This window comes from Artemia sp. Qi Xiang Cuo, chromosome 17, assembly GCF_049724085.1.
Source record: "Artemia sp. Qi Xiang Cuo chromosome 17, ASM4972408v1, whole genome shotgun sequence".
In the NCBI taxonomy this organism is placed as follows: Eukaryota; Metazoa; Arthropoda; class Branchiopoda; order Anostraca; family Artemiidae; genus Artemia; species Artemia sp. Qi Xiang Cuo.
The window spans coordinates 35,927,635-35,945,500 of NC_142810.1; the positions used below are offsets into that span (position 1 = coordinate 35,927,635).

A 17,866-nucleotide genomic window follows, 5' to 3' on the forward strand; every position below is an offset into this window, starting at 1 on the left:
AGTTTTGATGTATCCGTGCGTGCACCAGCATGTCTGAGAACTCAATTTCAGGTTTGAATTGTGTACTGTCATCTATATCTATTGTCCCCTCCTCAACACCTAGCTCTTTAAACTAAAGTTGGAATTCTACATCAATTCCTTAAGAACGACGCCTGGAACATAAGGGTCGTTATAGAATCGACCCAGTGGTCTGCGAATATCGCAATAGGGTTCATTCGAAACATTGTATTTTTTGCCAAAAGAATGATTATGCCTGATTAGAGCTTTTTTATTAATTATCTATATCGACTTTGTATTTCTCTCTCACTTTGCATGCTTGTGGCTGTAGCAAACGTACTCTATGTTTGCTCCTACATTGGAAGTGGCTTTCCCAGTGGTACTCCATGGTAGGTTATCGAGACTATCTAGTTTATTGCGTGCATTAAATCAGTAATTTTTTCCCATTGGAGGGATAAACTTATAACTCATATCTCTGAAGAAGTGAAAATGAATTATTCGAAGAAAGTTTGTTCACAAGATAGTGTAATTGTAGCATTGAATGCTGACATGGAGAAGTATTTGAACTATGAAACAAGTTTTTATTTTCTTCACTTCGCTGTGAAAACTCAGAATTAAAAGGGAACCTTTTCTCTTCTCAGGGAAAACATTCAGAAGAGAACTTTAAATTTGTTCATCTCTGAGAAAAATCGGAACTGAATTTTATAAAAATTAGAATTAGAATGAAACTTTTTATTTTCATTGGAAAATAATCACAAAGATAGTATAGCTAATCCTATCTTCTAGAGAAAAATTGGAGCAGAACTTTAAATTTCTTATGTCTTTGAGAAGAATCAGAACTGAAGTGGAAGCCTTCTGTTTTCTTGGAAAAATTAGAATTGATCTTTAACTAATTTCTCTTTCATTGTGAAAATTCAGAAAAGAGCTTAAACTTTTCTTCACTTCATTGAGAAAATTTAGAATTAAAGTGGAGCTTTTTATCTTCATTGAAAATATTCAAAACTAAGGTATAACTTTTTCTATCTTCTATGAAAACATTTAGAACAGATCTTTAAATTTCTCTATCTCTTTGAGAAAAATCCGAACTGAAGTGCAACCTTTTATATTTCTTGGGAAAAAATTAGAATTGATCTTTAACTAATTTCTCTTTCATTGAGAAAATTCAAAAGAGAACTTGAACTTTTCTTCACTTCATTGAGAAAATTTAGAATTAATTTGAAGCTTTTTTATCTTCATGCAAAATGTTCACAATAGTTTGACTTTTCCTATCTTCTATGGAAAAATTTTGAACAGAACTTTAAATTTTTTATGTCTTTGAGAAATTAAGAACTGAAGTGGAAGCTTTTTTTTCTTTTCTTGAGTAAATTTCAGAATTAAGCTAACTTTTTCTCTTTTTTAAGAAAATTCAGAAGAGAACTTGAACATTTTGCACTTCTTCCAGAAAGCTGAAAATTAAACTGTAGCTCCTTATCTTCATTGGGAATATTCCCGATCAAAGTATAAGTTTTTTCTATCTTCAAAGAGAAATTTGGAACAGAACTATAAGTTTTTCATCTCTATGAGAAAAATCGGAACCTTTTTATTTTCTGAGGAAAAACATTAGAATTGATCTGTAACATATTTCTTTTTCATTGTGAAAATTTGATGTTGGGATATAAAAGAAGTTGAAAAGTAATGTATGATTTCTTTGGCATGCTGGATCTGAAAATGTAATTTCAAAAAAATTCCTTAACCATTTAGGGTTAACTTACCTTTTTAGGGATGATCATTTAGGGGTCTCCAACAAGCTGAACCAGAAAGTGTGTTCCCTGACATGCTGAATCATAAAGTGTAATTTCAAAGAAATTCTTTAATCTTTTAGGGTAAACTTACCTTTTTAAGAATGACCATTTAGGGTTCTCCGACATTCCGAACCTGAAAGTGTGTTCCCTGACATGTTGAATCTAAAAGTGTGATTTCAGAAAAATTCTTTAACCTTTTAGGGTTAACTTACCTTTTTAGGGATGATTATTTAGGGTTCTCCATCATGTTGAACATGAAAGTGTGTTCCCTGGCATGCTGAATCTGAAAGTATAATTTTCATGGCGATGAACTATTCTAAAGAATAAAGACGGTTGAGGCTTAAGATTTTTATTGCTTAAATACATTAAAAACATATTGAAATAATACATATTGATATATTTTTAAAAAAAATTGCTTAATCCATTTGATGTGAGGAAGAGCATGAGTTTAGGTCTTTGGATATCTGATGTATTTTTCCATGTCATGTATCTTTTCTGGCACCCATTGAGCGAAATATCTAACTTCATCTTCCAGATTATGTAGTGAATGCAGGTATTTCTTACACTAGAAGTCTTCTAAATTGAATAATGCTATGTCTTTATCACGTTTTTCTAGTAAGAGTTTATCACTTGGCACGTTTCCCTTAACATATACAGCTTGCACACTGAAAAAACTGCATATTTCCTGAATTTCCTCCTGTACATGTTTTATTTGATGGCTATTTTCATTACGTGGTCTTATCGTATTAACGTAAAAGCCGTTTCGATTTATAACATTTAGTGTTGGACTCCATCTGTTTTTCTCGTACTTATTTATATTGTATCTGATGTTCCATTTATAGCTATGAATTTCACGCCGTTGTTCGTCTAGGAGTAAGAAAGCTGCTTCGAAAATAATGCCAGTTGAGGAATATGTCAGACCAATATATTCTATATCAATCCCACCAAACAGTATTATAGCTGAAAAAAGGGCTTAAATTAGATAAATATGTAATGTTTCTGACACTCTAAGAGATACAGCACCTTTCTTTGGAATAGTTTATTTTCACTTAAGGAGGCTGGATAACATTAAATATACACTTAAAAACTACTGCTTTGCGCAAAAAAAAAATTATAAATATAACAGCGGAAAAAAACTTTAATGTTGAGCTGGTGACCAAAAAACTGTCTTCCGTCCCTCAAAGACACTCCCTCCTCCCCCGGAGTCCTCACCTCTCATTTTCCCTTAAATTGCGCATGTTATTGTTTCTTATTTATTCTTTTATAGCCCATTTCATGTTTTTCCCATTTGCATTGTCCAGTCTCAAAACGATCCAACGGAAAAAAAGTTAATGTTGAGCTGTTGACCAAAATACTGTCCTCCATCCCTCAAAGACACTCCCTCCTCCCCTGGAGTCCTCTTTTATCATTTTCCCTTAAATTACGGGTGTTGTTGTTTTTTATTTTATTCTTTTATAGCCCATTTCATGTTTTTCACCATTTGCATAGTTCAGTCTGAAAACGATCCAGCGGAAAAAAAGTTAGTGTTGAACTGTTGATCAAAAACTGTCCGTCCGTCCCTTAAAGACACTCTCTCCTCCCCTGGAGTCCTCTCCTCTCATTTTCCCTTAAATTGTGAATGTTATTTTTTTTTATTCTTGTATAACTTGTTTCATGTTTTTCCCATTTGCGTTGTCCAGTCTGAAAACGATCCATCGGAAAAAAGTTAATGTTGAGTTTTTGACAAAAAAACTGTCCTCCATCCCTCAAAGACACTCCCTCCTCCCTTGGAGTCCACTCCTCTCATTTTCCCTTAAATTGCGTGTGTTATTTTTTTTTATTCTTTTATAACCCATTTCATGTTTTTTCCATTTGCATTGTCCTGTCTGAAAACGATCTAACCTAACCTGTACCAGTAAGAGGAAGGGTGTCCATTTTCCCTTAAATTGTGTGTGTTATTGTTTTTATTTTTTCTTTTATAACCCATTTTATGTTTATTCCATTTGCATTGTCCTTCTGAAAACGATCTAACCTAACCTTTACTAGTAAGAGGAAGGGCATCCATTTTCCCTTAAATTGCATGTGTTATTGTTTTTTTATTTTATTCTTTTATAACCCATTTCATGTTTTTCTCATTTATATTTTCCTGTCTAAAAATGATCTAACCTAAACTTTACCAGTATGAGGGACGGCGTCCCTTAACTATGAAGTTTCTAGTAGATAACAAATACTGAATTTTGGTTATCAGGTTGTACCCATTTTGAGTCAGAAGGCATCTGAATAAATATATTAAAATAGGGAAAATAGTCTCTTAAAATTTTCAAAGCTCGACCCTTAAGCCTAAGAAAATAATGAATATATGAAACTGTATTTCTGAAATCTATAACACAATGTCTTTAGTTTCCTTGGTGATATTAGTGGTCTTCTCTTTATTGTCAATGTCATTTAAAACATCACGGGTATATTAATCCCATTCAAAGAATCCCCCTTCCCCCTTTTCAGTAAAGCAAAAATGAAAAATTTGCAAGAAATATACTTGGCTTAGAAATCAAACGTTTTTATTATACAACTTGTGAAAAAATTAATCTTGACAAACAGTAGTCTGTAGCCATAGGATAGAAAACAATGTTTATATTTTTACCATTTAGAAAAAAATTTAAATGTTCCAGTCTATAGGCTTTAAATAAGATAAAAAAGATTGTTAACGAACAGCTTATAGGCCTAAAATTTGCGATCATAGGTTAAAAATGCTATTCAATTTACGCATAATAAAGCTATGTATCTTTTTCTTAAGCCCGCCCCTCTTACTTTTCACGTGTAGAAACAGTTTGTTTTCACCTTACAACAAAGGTGTTAGAAGCGGACATTGCCCCCTCCCCTCTCCCCATATAAACACTGAGTAATCAAACTGGAAAATGAATACTACATGAAACTAACACCCATCCCCTCTTAACAATCCCCCCCATTTTCAGTGAAGCAAAAGTAAAATTTGCGATGAAGAAGCTAGGCTTGGAAATCAATCAACGCATTTATTTACATATTATTCCTCTATGGACAAAGGTTTATATAATTTAAAAATTATCTGCGCTTCAATAAATCTTCTCATTGTAGCTATGTATCTTTTTCTTAAAAACCCTCTCTTGCAAATCAATGGATTTACTGTCACTAATTTGATCAAAAAGTATCCTTTTCAGAGAAACCTTAGGTTAAGCCGCTAACGTAATTCAAGTAAATTAACAAGCAGGAAGTGCAATTGTGAGGTTTCAATAATTATTCCCTATTTAAATTTTCGCGGTTTAGGTTTATAAGGGGGTCAGTCTATTAAGAGTTGACGGAAGTTGGCTGTCAAAAAGAGAGTTAAAAAAACATAGTTATTTCCATTGGAAGAATTCAAGTCGTCAACAGCGGGGGGAGGGGGGGAGGGGGTTTACATGGTAAAAAGAGCGTATTGTAGGCTTTCTATCGAGTATAAATATCATATAGTGGAGTTTGTATTTTGAGGGGGGTACCCCCTGAATTTGAATTTACTGGAGGGGTGAATATGTAAAATGATTTTATTTGGAAATAAACTTTGAAAATTTACTAAAATGAACTCAAATTATAAATTGCTGTAGCCATAGCTTCCAAGTCAATAATATCAGATGCTTTATTCATGGTGTCTTAGAACTTTATGATAATTTAACCGCATTTCCGTTATAGATAAATTCTCAAGGGCGAATTGTGATGTAATGGAAAACCTTACAAAAGTTCCCTGATTGGCTTAGAGGGAGACACGTGATCCTGTTCGCGTTAGTGAATCAGTACATTCCCCCACCGATTATGTAAATCAAGTTCTCGGAAATCCACTTCCCCCTCGAGTCCTAGATCAACACATCTCTCCCCCGTGAATGCGCATGTGCAAACTTCGCCCTGGAGTCGTTACACCTAGACGAACAACACCAAATAAATTGACCTTGACCCCATTAGACTCGATCAATAATCCTTGAATAAATTATATCCCGTCAGCGTTAGACTTAATTGTAGATGGCAGCGCGGTGTTCTCGTGGTACCTCCTGATAGCTTCCTACTCACGCGGCAGGCTTCTATATTTAGGTTTTCACTGTCGCTTCTCTTCTAATCGCAGACAATTTGAGTCTTTTCTTGACGTCATGACGTCCAAATGGATCGAAATTAGAACTTGTGCCTTTGTATAATTACATTTTTGCTTTTAATGGACCTTTAACTATTGCCTCGGCATGTGTTTTGTCATGAAGCCAAGACATATCGCCGAACCTTTGTTTCTTTCAATTGTTCAGGGGGTCGATCAAAAACTTCTTTTTCTTCCAACGATTTATCTAGTCCAAATTTTTTGTTTTACAAGGTATGGAAGGCATTGACAACCACCTTTGTTTCTTTTAGTTGTTCAGGTGGTGATACAAAAACTTCTTTTGCTTTGGCTTGTCTTATGTCATTATGAAAGACGTGGCACCGAACCTTTGTTTCTTTTACTTGTTTAGGTGGTGGGATAAAAACTTTTTTCTTCGAACGATTTATCTAGTCCAGATTTTGGATTTTTCAAGGCGTGGAAGGCATTGACGAACACCTTTGTTACTTTTAATTATTCAGGTGGTGGGACAAAAACTTCATCTTTCGCCTTGGCTTGTCTTTTTTCATTATGAAAGACATATCTCCGAACCTTTCTTTCTTTTAATTGTTCCGGTGGTGGGACAAACACTTATTTTTCTTGCAACCATTTATCTAGTCTATGTTTTTGATTTTCGAAGGTATGGTAGGTATTGATGACCTTATCCATGTCAAAACCCAGGACCCAGTCATCATCGCTCTCATTTTCAATTTCCTTGCTTTGTTACACCTCAGCTTGTGTTTCGTCATTATGAAATACATATCGCCAATCCTTTTTTTTAATAAGTGTATGGTAGGCATTAATGACCTTATCCATGTCAAAATCCCAAACCCAATCATCCTCTCTATCATTTTTAATTTTTACACGTTTTGTTCTCACTGTCCAGGTTGATTTTCATTGATTTGTTGCTCTTCATTTTCATTTTTGACTCCCTCATTTGTTTGGTGTCGTATGTCTCCTAACTGTGAGTGTCTTTGCTCTTCATTTTCATTTTTAACACGCTCTAATTGTCGTTTTCGCATATCTTCTAACCACCTGTATCTTTGCTTTTCATTTCCATTTTTGACACGTTTTTGGATTTTGATTACTTTAGAAAATTTAGCAATGACCTTTGCTTTAGCTGTCCGTGTTGGTGTTGTCGCAATTGATGGTCCAGAATATCGAATTTCATATCTTATCACGTTTGATAGTTCAGGTAATTGTTCCAAAGAATTATTATATATTGTAACTTATTTATGTTATGCATGACATCATATAAGAAAATACTTACATGATGCCATATATGATGTCATTAGAAACGGCTACATGATGTACTAACTTAGTACATGGCGTTATTTGCAAAAACCAAAATTCAGGCTCTTAACGATTTTTCTCAGACTTCTGACCTATCTAGAACGTTTTTTTTATGCGAGAATATCCCAAGATACCAATTTCACCGAAAAAATGTGGAGCCGAATTCGAGAAACAGAATAAATATATACATATACAATTATTGCTCATATATAAAGATAGTATAATACTTGAAAAACGAAGTCATTCAACTAAATCTTCTAACCTGCCCATGAACTTGCAAAGGCAAAAATGTTTAAACGTTTTCCCGCCAAAATCTTCTATTATCCAGTTGATCTTATGTCTTAGTAGGAAGATTCATAAGTATGTTCAGCATTAAAATAAAAAATAACAATTAAAGTTGGACGTAGTATTAAATCTCATCTTAAAGTAAATGGTCAGCTATACCTAAGCCTAAACTATTTTTGGGCTTAGAATAAACAAAAGAGTGTTAATTCCTTTGAAAATTTAACGGTTTTTCATAATTCGAGATAAATCTTATCAAAACAGGGTTGATTTCCTGAATAAATTGCTTATTAAAGAAGTCCCAATTGCTCGAGGTGCCCCTTCTAGGGTTAGGATGGCAGAAAAAAAGTAGTTATTAAAATCAAAACAATAGCCTATAAAATATTTTTGGAACTTTTTCAGTATTTTTCCTGGGTTAGAACAACAATAAATTTTTTACTTTTGTGACAGCACTATAACTTTTATTCTTAGTTATTGAGGGGGATGGGGTATAGAAAATAAAACAACGAATTTTTGATCCCAAATTTCATCTGTCTATATCATTGACTCATGCTTTCTTAGCAAAAGGGTCTATGCAAGTAATTAAAGCATCAAAACACGTTGGATTTACCATCATGCTATCTACGTTACTTCATTGATTTTCATCAGCATCGAAACTAGCGATCTGTATCTTCAAATTTAGGAACCTTTAAATTTCTTGGGTAACAAAATTAGCAAGCTACTTTATATCCAAAGAGGCAAGACCCAGCCCAAGGTATCTAAGAACGAACTTTAGTTTATCATGTTTTGGACCTCTGTTTTAACACTAATTCAGGAATTTTTGGCGTGGTAGATACGAATTGGATCACTTTTAAAACACATTGTGTTCTATCTCAACGGTGGGGCATGTAAGATTTCGATGCCAACCTTTAAAACATATGTTTTTCCATAAATGTATTTTCATAAGAAAAACTTTTTTTTTACGTTTTTACATAAACGTAGTTAATGTTTTTTCATAAGAAATTCAAATGAAAAAGTAAAAAACAAGAATTAAGATCCAAGTAAGCCTGTTTGGGCAAAAAGGTATGCATAACTGTCTTGAAATATTCTCGTAGCTACAATATAATCAGCGTCTCAAAAAAAGAAAAAAAAAGAATAACAACACCATTCACTCGCAGCTTCAATATTCTGATGAGCTATAAAACTGATTTCAAAACTTTATATAAAACTGATTTACACAAAATCATAAACTTACAAATAAAATGGCATACGGCCTACTTAGGCATGGCTATAATTTATATATTTTTTCTAGGACCCCGAAGCTACAATTGGCCAAAGAGTTGGATTTAGTGATATCGATCTTATCAAAGTGAATGCCATGTACAACTGCTGAAGATTATTTCTTCAACTTACTTTTTTGATCATACTTTTAAAATATACATTTTTTTTTACACAAAACATTTTTCTACAGAGATCGAATGTTTTGAAAAAAGAATGTATTTGTGTCTCATGAACTGAAATATAATTAAAATGGCTAATGAGACCTTTTCATATTGAATAAAAGACAAAATTTTAAAAAGGAGTTTAAAGAGCCCCCTTTTAAATTAAATCGAAAAAACTTTATCCTGAATATTAGGGAGTCAGTTTTCCACTCTCCCCTCATCCTCAGCTGTTTGCACTAAAGACTGCCAGTCCTTTATTGCTGGACAACCTTTTGTTTGTATTTTAAAGAAAGTGCTAAAACAAGAAAAATGAAGCTTTTGGAAATCAGCCTATATGACAATTAGTAATAGCCTCCGAAGGTTCCATTAACCTAACTCAAATATTTTCTTTTTAATGTTCTTTAAAAGTCATCTGAAAATTTATTATTCACGCTAATTTCAAAATGATCCTATCTTGAAGATTAACCATTTGGCAGACTGTTTACTACTCCTTGACGACATACAAGACCACTTCCATGCTTAAAGATATATAAAAAAAGGCTTTGAAAAAATCAGATCCAGAAGGTACTATTTAATTGCCTATTAGAGTTTTGAATTAACTCGTTATACGTAGATATTCCATTTGAATACATGCAGGCTAGTATGCAATTGTGATTACAGCAATTGCATTTCAACAGACAATTAAATATGGAAACATGTGGTATATATCTATCTTTCCCGTCTGATTTCTCTCCTATAAGCAAATAAAACAGTAATTGCCAACCTCACTAAGTACCTCTATGATACAATATCCTCCTACAATTCTGAACGAAAAACTCACTCTCCCATAAATACCACCTCTGGAGCAATTCTGCCTATTAAATCCAGTCCTTCCCTCTAGATTAAATAAAAAAACAAGTTTTTGTTTACTGAAAGTAAGGAGCAACATAAAAACTTAAGCCAAACGGAATTTCTCTTCCGTTTGCTCCGTTTTGTCTTCATGCTAAAGTTTTCCAGTATTTTAAGAAAGGTTGTTATTCTGCTTAAACGGCCCTTGTTTTTCAGGATTTTTTTTTAGGAATTGGGACAAAAAGTCAAGCTTTACCGTGAAGACCGATGCATTGAGGAGAGGTCGGCTCTCCTAATATTCGGAAAAATTTCTGTTCGTTTTAAGTTTTAATACTGTTTCTTACTTTCAGTTGAGAAACTTGTGTTTATATTTAATTCCTGAACGTTTTTCAAATTATGCCGGAAATCCTTTCTCCGTGGAAAATATTTCCCGAAAATCCCCCTCCCTTCAATGGGATGTTTTTCCAACGGAAAATTCTCCATGAGAAATTTTTTCCGCATAAAATTCCCCCCCCCCCCCAGGGAAAAATCTCCCGGAAAATTCCAACCCTGCTGAAAATTTCCCTGAACAAATTCCCATGGACAAACTCTCGAGCACCTCTACATGTGAAATTGAGTAGCCAATGAGAAATTAATAGATGTTTATGGGGGTTCACCCCCAGAGACTCCCACCCCATGGAGAATACTTCCCGTGGAAAACTCCCCTGTAGATAAAACTTACAGCCCTTTCCCCAGAGGTTGTGGGGTTTTGTCATCCCCTGAGGAATAGGTATGGGACATTGCAAGCATGCTGAACAAAATGGCTGTCTCAAAATTCTGACCGAATGACTTTGAGGAAAAAACAGTGAAGGAAGGGACTAGTTGCCCTCGTATGTTTTTGGTCCCTTAAAACGGACACCAGGAATTCAATTTAAAACAAACAAATGAACCAATACACACAACTGTAATCTTCCTTCTGGGATTAAACATAAATTTCCACATTTTGTAGATAAGAGCTTGAAACCTCTACAGTAGAGTTCTCGGATATGTTGAATCTGATGGCGTGGTTAATTAAGATGGCTTGAGATTTTGGGGGTATTTCCCTTTTTTTACGAAAATCAGACAAATTTACTCAGGTTCATTACTTTTGATAGGTAACATTAAACTTAACGAATTTTATATATCTGGAACCAGCATAAAAAGTTCTTTTGATGGATGTATTATTATCAAAATTGTGTTATTTTAAAGCTTCAGTTTGAGACAAATGTGGTTCCATTGATTCTTGACATCCACTTTTTTATTTTTTGAACGACAATTCAGTTTTCTTTTTAGTAAATGAGCTCAAAATTTTTCTTTAACAAAGAGTTAAAACGAAATATAATACAGTAAGATACTTATAATGAAAAGGTTGATCAATATTATCAAACAGTTCGTGGCAACGAACTGTAAGTAAGGAGCGACCCGGCCCAATGGTAACCGAAACTCTAGAAAACGGGATTTTGATATCATTAGTTACATCAAAAGAATCAAATTTTAATTCTGATTTCAAATATATCAAGTTTCATCAAGGTTAGTCCTACCGATCAAAAGCTACCCGCCTGAGAAAATTTGGCTGATTTTGAAAAAGGGGGGAAAGACCCCCTAAAAGTTATAGAACCTTGATGAAAATCACACCATCATATTCAGCGTATCAGAGAACCCTACTGTACAGGTTTCAAGCTCCTATCTACAAAAATGTGGAATTTTGCATTTTTTGCCACAAGAAGGATCACGGATGCGTGTTTATTTGTTTGTTGTTTTTCCCCCCCCAGGGGTGATTATATCGACCGAATGGTCCTAGAATATCGTGGGAGGGCTCATGGAACGGGAATTAAAAGTTCTAGTGCCCTTTTTAAGTGACCAATAAAAATGGAGGGCAACTTGGCCCCCTCCCATGCTCTTTTTTTCCCAAAATCACCCAATCAAAATTTTGAGATAGCCATTTTGTTCAGCATGGTCAAAAATATGATAACTATGTTTGTTAGGATGACTTAATCCCTCGAAGTCCTCGGGGCGGCTGGAAGTTATGAGCTTTACCCAATGTTAACATATAGTATTGGTTATTGGGAAATATACAGACGTTTTCAAGGGGGATTTTTTCTGGTAGTGGGGGTGGGGGGGTATGGGGTTATATGGGAGAATCTTTCCATGAAGGAAGTCTTCATAGGGGAAGGGACATTGCTATGAAGGAGACGCCGGATTTCCCAGCATTATTTAAAAAAAGATCAGAAATTAAATAAAAAAAAAGTTTTTCAGCTGAAAGTAAGCAGCAACTTGAAAACTTAAAACAAACAGAAAATATTACGTATATAATTGGGTTCACCCCCTATTCAATACCTTGCATATTAAGCCAAAGATTTTTTAGTACTTTCATAAGAGCTATTTATTCTAATTAACGGCCTTTGTGATTAAGCGGCTATTTTTAAAGAATTGGAACAAAATTTGAACTTTAGCTAAAAACAAAAAGGTATTGACAAGGGGGCAAAACCCCTAATATACGTATTAAAAATATAAGAATATAGAACTTCGTTACGTAAGTTAATTCGTAAGCTGCGTATATTTATTGCTAATAAAAACTTTCGTAAATAAAATTAAACAAGTTTCGAGAAAGCCATTTAACCAAATGAAAGTAAAATTAATACGCAAATTTTGTTTTGATTATTCATGTACGATGAGCCAAAATCAAAACCTGCATTAATTCAAAAACGTTCAAAAATTAAATAAATAAAAAACAAGCTTTTGTTAACTGAAAGTATGGAACGACGTTAAAACTTAAAACGACCAGAAATTATTCCGTATATGAAAGAGAGTGTCCCTCCTCAACGTCTTGCTCTTTACGCTAAAGTTTGACTTCCTCACAACTCTATTTTTGTTTTAATAAAAAACTTTAGCGTAAAGAGCGAGGTGTTGAGGAGGGGACACCCCCTTTCATATACGGAATGATTTCTGGTCGTTTTAAGTTTCAACGTCGTTCCTTACTTTCAGTTTAAAAAAAACTTGTTTTCTTTTTTATTTAATCTACATTCAAGGCCGTAACGAAATATAGGTTGGAATGGCTCCAGCCCTGTAGAAGGTCAAAAACTATTCAGATTTGCAATCCATTTATGTTGATAATTAAATAAAAAAAAGTTTTTTCAACTTAAAGTAAGGAGCAACATTAAAACTTAAAACTAACAGAAATTATTACACATATGAGGGGGTTCTGCTCCTCGTCAATATCTCGTTCTTTGCGCTTAAGTTTGAATTTTATCCCAATTCGGTAAGAATGAACGCTGAGTCACAAAGGCCGTTTAATTAGAATAAATAGCTCTTTTGAGAGTACTAAAAAAAACTTTAGCGTAAAGAGGGAGGTATTGACAAGGGGCAATTCCCCTCATATTCGTAATAAATTCTGTTCGGTTTAAGTTTTAATGTTGCTCTTTGCTTACAGTTGAAAAAAACTTGTTTTTTTATTTATTTTCTGCTCATTTTTTAAATAATGCTGGGAAATCCGGCACCCCCCTCATGGAAAATTACGTTCCCCCATGAAAAATTCTTCCATGGAAAGATTCTCCCACATAACCACGTGATGAAACTTATATATATTTGAAATCAGCAGAAAAATCTAATTCTTTTGATGTATCTATTGGTATCAAAATTCAATTTTTTAGAGTTTCCATTACTACTGACACGGGTTACTATTAAGCCGTGGTAACAGTTCGTTGCCACGAACTGTTTGATATTTCTCCTACCCATCTACCTAAAGTTTTATAGTACAACAATTAGTAGAATGTGTTTCTAGATTTTGATAAAGATATCAATAGCAAGCCATTATCTTGATTTTTCAGTAGAAAACCTAAAGAAAAATTATAAACATTCCTTTTATTAAGCAATAAAAAAAACGGCGTCAATTCAAAATAACAGAAATTATCTTGAACAAAAGCCTTAAAAAAGAAATTTTCAAAGAGAAGTAAATAGCTGTAAACGAGACCCCAAATGAACAAAAATTACAAAGAATAACCAAATTAACCATAAAACGAAAAGACTATTCTGCAAACAGGAGTAGGGCTAATGTCCCCTAAGCCATCTATAGGCCAAAGTGTCATTGGCGCTTTACTGAAAACATAAATATTTCAAACTTTTCTCTTTTATCGCTCTAATAAATCCCCACCAGCTAATACTTCCAGGAATATATATCATTAAATATTGAAAGTCAGTCTACTTTCATTTGGTCTTTTCAGTAATCTTCGTTTTTAATTTGATTTTATTTCTTTCTTTTTTGACTTTATGACAAATAAAAGCACTCTTCTCGAAATAAAGTGTTTTCAGTAAAGTGCAAATGAAGCTCTTAAAATGATGTACTTAACAATTTCTAATAACTTTTCCCATTTAGTTCAAAAGTATCAAGAAAAAGAAACAAAATAAAAGTCCAACAAAGACGAAAACCTATTTCATTAATTTTGTATTAGTGCCAGCTATACTTTAGCGTCGCAAAGAATATCATCCTGTTTTTAATGGAAACGAAAATGAGAAAAGGATACTTGTCTTCTAAGCTGTAACCATTTAGGCTTTTAATATAACAACTAGCAGTAGGAAAACTTCTTCTTTGAACTTTTTAAAGATTGGTTAAAGGCAAGTGTATAATGGTTTTTAGGTGGAAAAGTAAAATGTATATTTAATTGGAGTAGATATGATATAATTAATTATACCACCGCCATACAAAATTAATTATACGTCCCCATACAGAATCACTTAAATCGCTGCAACATACTTTTCACAGAGAGTGAATGACAGGCACTTTTGAGAATCTATGACCTCTAGCAAGGCCAGGCACTTTTGAGATCTGAAAAACCGCGATAATGACAATTTCCTAAGGCGCTTTTGAGGAGCAATAAACCCTGAACAAACCCGGACAAGGTGATTTCCTTTGTTGATGCTATTTCCAAATAGATTGTGTAATGATCTAAGATGTTCGATAAAGATTTTCTGATGATTTCAGAAATATATGACTGGTGTAGTCTTGATGCTATTATGAAACAAATCATTATGTGAATATAAAGCGGAATTTTAAATGCTTTATATTATAAGGCGTCGAGAATAGAATTTTAATATGGAAACCCAGAACAATCCTTAGAAGTCCAGGACAATCCCTAGAAATCAAGCAGTGAGGGGCTATGGATTTGACGACGCCCGTAGGGGGTAGGCTATACTATTGGAGTTGCTACAAATTGTTCTTATAAAATACGAAATAGGTTTTGTATTCTGTTTTACACAAAAAGTTCGATGAAAAGAAATCAAGTATCGAGGGGCTTATGGATTTGACGATGCCCGTAGTGAGTATACTATTGGAGCTACTTCAAAAAGTCGTATACATTTAAGACAATGATACGAAGGTCCTTAGTCATCGATGACCCAACCTCCGAAGGCTCCAATACCCCTCACCACCCCATCCGATTTTATACTTGTATAGGATTAATTTTTTGATTTCTTTAACTTTTATATTTTTGTTTTTATATTTTTTAACATAGAATTTTTTTCAACTCTAATTTACATGTCTTAAAATGATAGCAAATATACTTAAAACAAAAAAATCACATTTAATATTTATGGAATACAAAATGAGAATGATAAAGATATGTTAGTCGTGATTTTTACAATTAGACAAATAATTTTGTAGTAACACTTCCCTTTTTTTGGACTGATTTTTTTGGAATTAGGTATTATATTTTTTTCTCTTCTTTGACAAAATTCAAAATTGAACTGTTACTTTTTTTTCTCTTCATTGAAAAGAATTTTTTCTCTTCAGGAGATAAATTGAACTTTCTTTGAGAAAAATACTTAAGAATAGAATTCTTCTTCTCTTCTTCGGAAGAGAACTTGAACTTTTCTTAACTTCTTTGAGAAAACTCAAAATTAAAGTGGGACTTTTCTCTTCTTTGGGAAAAATTCAAAATCAAAGTATAAATTTTTTCTCTCTTCTAAGGAAAAATTCAGAGTAGAACTTTTCTGGAAATTCTTTGGAAACTTCTTTGGAAAACTTCAGAATGGAACTGTACCTTATTTTTCTCTTCTTTGAGAAAATTTGGAAAAGAATTTGAACTTCTCTTCCCTTCTATAAGAAAGCTCAGAATTAATGTGGAACTTTTTTTCTACTTGGGGAAAAATTCAGAAGAGAACCGGAATTTTTCTTCACTTTTTTTAGACAAATCCGAATTAAAGTTGAACTTTTTATCTTCTTGGGGGAAAATTCAGAATCGAAGCATAACTTTTTCTATCTTCTACAGGAAAATTTTAAACAGAACTTTAAATGTTTTGCTCTTCCTAGGACAAATTCAGAATCGAAGTAAAACTCTTTTCTCTTTTACGGAAAATTCAGAAGAGACCTTAAAATTTTTTTCAATTGCTTGGAAAAAATAAGAATCCTATTGTAACTTTTTTCTATTCTTGATGAAAAATTCAGAATCACGGTATAACTTCTTCTATCTTCTACGGAAATATTTAGAACAGAAGTATATTTAGAACACTTCTTCAGAAAAATTTAGATTTGAACTGTGAATTCAGAAGAGAAATTTTCTGTTCTTGGAAAAAAAATTCAGACTAGAACTGGAACTTTTCTACACTTCTTTGATAAAACACAGAATTAAAGTGGAACTTTTTTCTTCTTGGAGAAAAACTCAGAACAGAAGTATAACTTTTTCTGTATTTTACGTGAAAAATTCAAAACAGAACTTAAAATGTTTTTCTCTTCCTTAAGAAAAGACAGAACTGAAATGGAACCTTTTTTCTCTTCTTTGTAAAAATCACGAATTGAACTGTATTTTTTCTCTTCTTTGAGAAAATTCAGACGATAACTTGAACTTTCCTTCGTCTTTGAGAAAACTCATAATTAAAGTGGAACTTTTTTCTCTTTAAAAAAATGGAATCACAGCATAACTTTTCTATCTTTGACGGAAAAATTCACAACAGAACTGGAAATTTGTTTTTCTCTTCATTGAGAAAATTCAGAATTGAAGTGCAACTTTTTTCTCTCTTCATTGAGAAAAGAAATTTAGAAGAGAACTGTTCTCCTCTTCTTCAGAAGTGAACATGAACTTTTCTTCACTTCTTAGAGAAAACTCAAAATTAAATGGAACTTTTTCTCTTCTTGGAGAAAAATTCAGAATCGAAGTATAGCATTTTCCACTTTCTACGAAAAAAATCAGAACAGAACTTGAATTTTTTTTTCTCTTCTTTGATAAACTTCAGAAACAAAGTGGAACTTATTTCTCTTTCTTGGAAAAATTCTGAATTGGAACTGTAGCTTGTTTTTCTCCTCTTTGGGAAAGTTCAGAAGAGAACCTGAACTTTTCTTCACTTGTTTGAGAAAACACAGAATTAAAGTGGAGCTTTGTTTTTCAGAAAACTCAGAATTAAGTCGGAACTTGTTCTCTTCTTGGGGAAAAATTCAGAATCAAAGCATAACTTTTCTATCTTCTACGTAAAAATTTTGAAGAGAACTTGATTTTTTTTTCTTCCTAGGAAAAACTAACAACCGAAGTATAACTTTTTTCTCTTCTACGGAAATTCAGAAAAAAACTTAAAATTTTTTTCAATTGTTCGGAAAAATTAAGAAGTGAACTGTAAATTTTTTCTCTTCTTGGGGAAAAAATTCCGAATCGAAAAATAACTTTTTATATCTTCTATGGAGAAGCTTAGAACAGAACTTTAATTTTTTTTCTCGTCTTTGAGAAAATTCAGAACTGAAGTGTAACCTTTTTCATTCTTTGGAAAAATTTAGAATTAAACTGTATTTTTTTTTCTCTTCTTTGAGAAAATTCTGGGGAGAGCTTGAAATTTTCTTTATTTCTTTGAGAAAACTCTGAAAAAAAGGGGAACTTTTTCTCTTCTTCGGGAAAAATTCCGAAGAGAAGTATTTTTTCTATCATATCCGGAAAAATTTAAAATAGAACTTTAAATTTTTTTTCAATTGATTGGAAAAATTCAGAATTGAACTATACCTTTGTTCTCTTCTTTTCTTGGGGAAAACATTCCGAATCGAAGTACAACTTTTTCTATCTTCTATGGAAAAATTCAGAACAGAACTTAAATTTTTTTAAATTGTTTGGAAAAATTTAGAATCGAATTGTATACTTTTTCCTCTTCTTGGGAAAAAAAATTAGAATCGA

At 32.9% G+C, this 17,866-nt stretch overlaps 1 protein-coding gene across 1 annotated transcript in view; it reads left to right on the top strand.

Annotated features, from left to right (window-relative positions):
- Window positions 1-8,902, top strand: part of LOC148942143 (zinc metalloproteinase nas-14-like) — a 51,269-nt gene extending 42,367 nt beyond the window's left edge. The window contains exon 6 of the mRNA XM_089103468.1: window positions 8,747-8,902. Coding sequence (XP_088959594.1) covers window positions 8,747-8,827 — 81 coding nt within the window. The 3' untranslated portion in view covers window positions 8,828-8,902. The remainder of the gene's footprint in view (window positions 1-8,746) is intronic.
- Window positions 8,903-17,866: the final 8,964 nt, after the last annotated feature.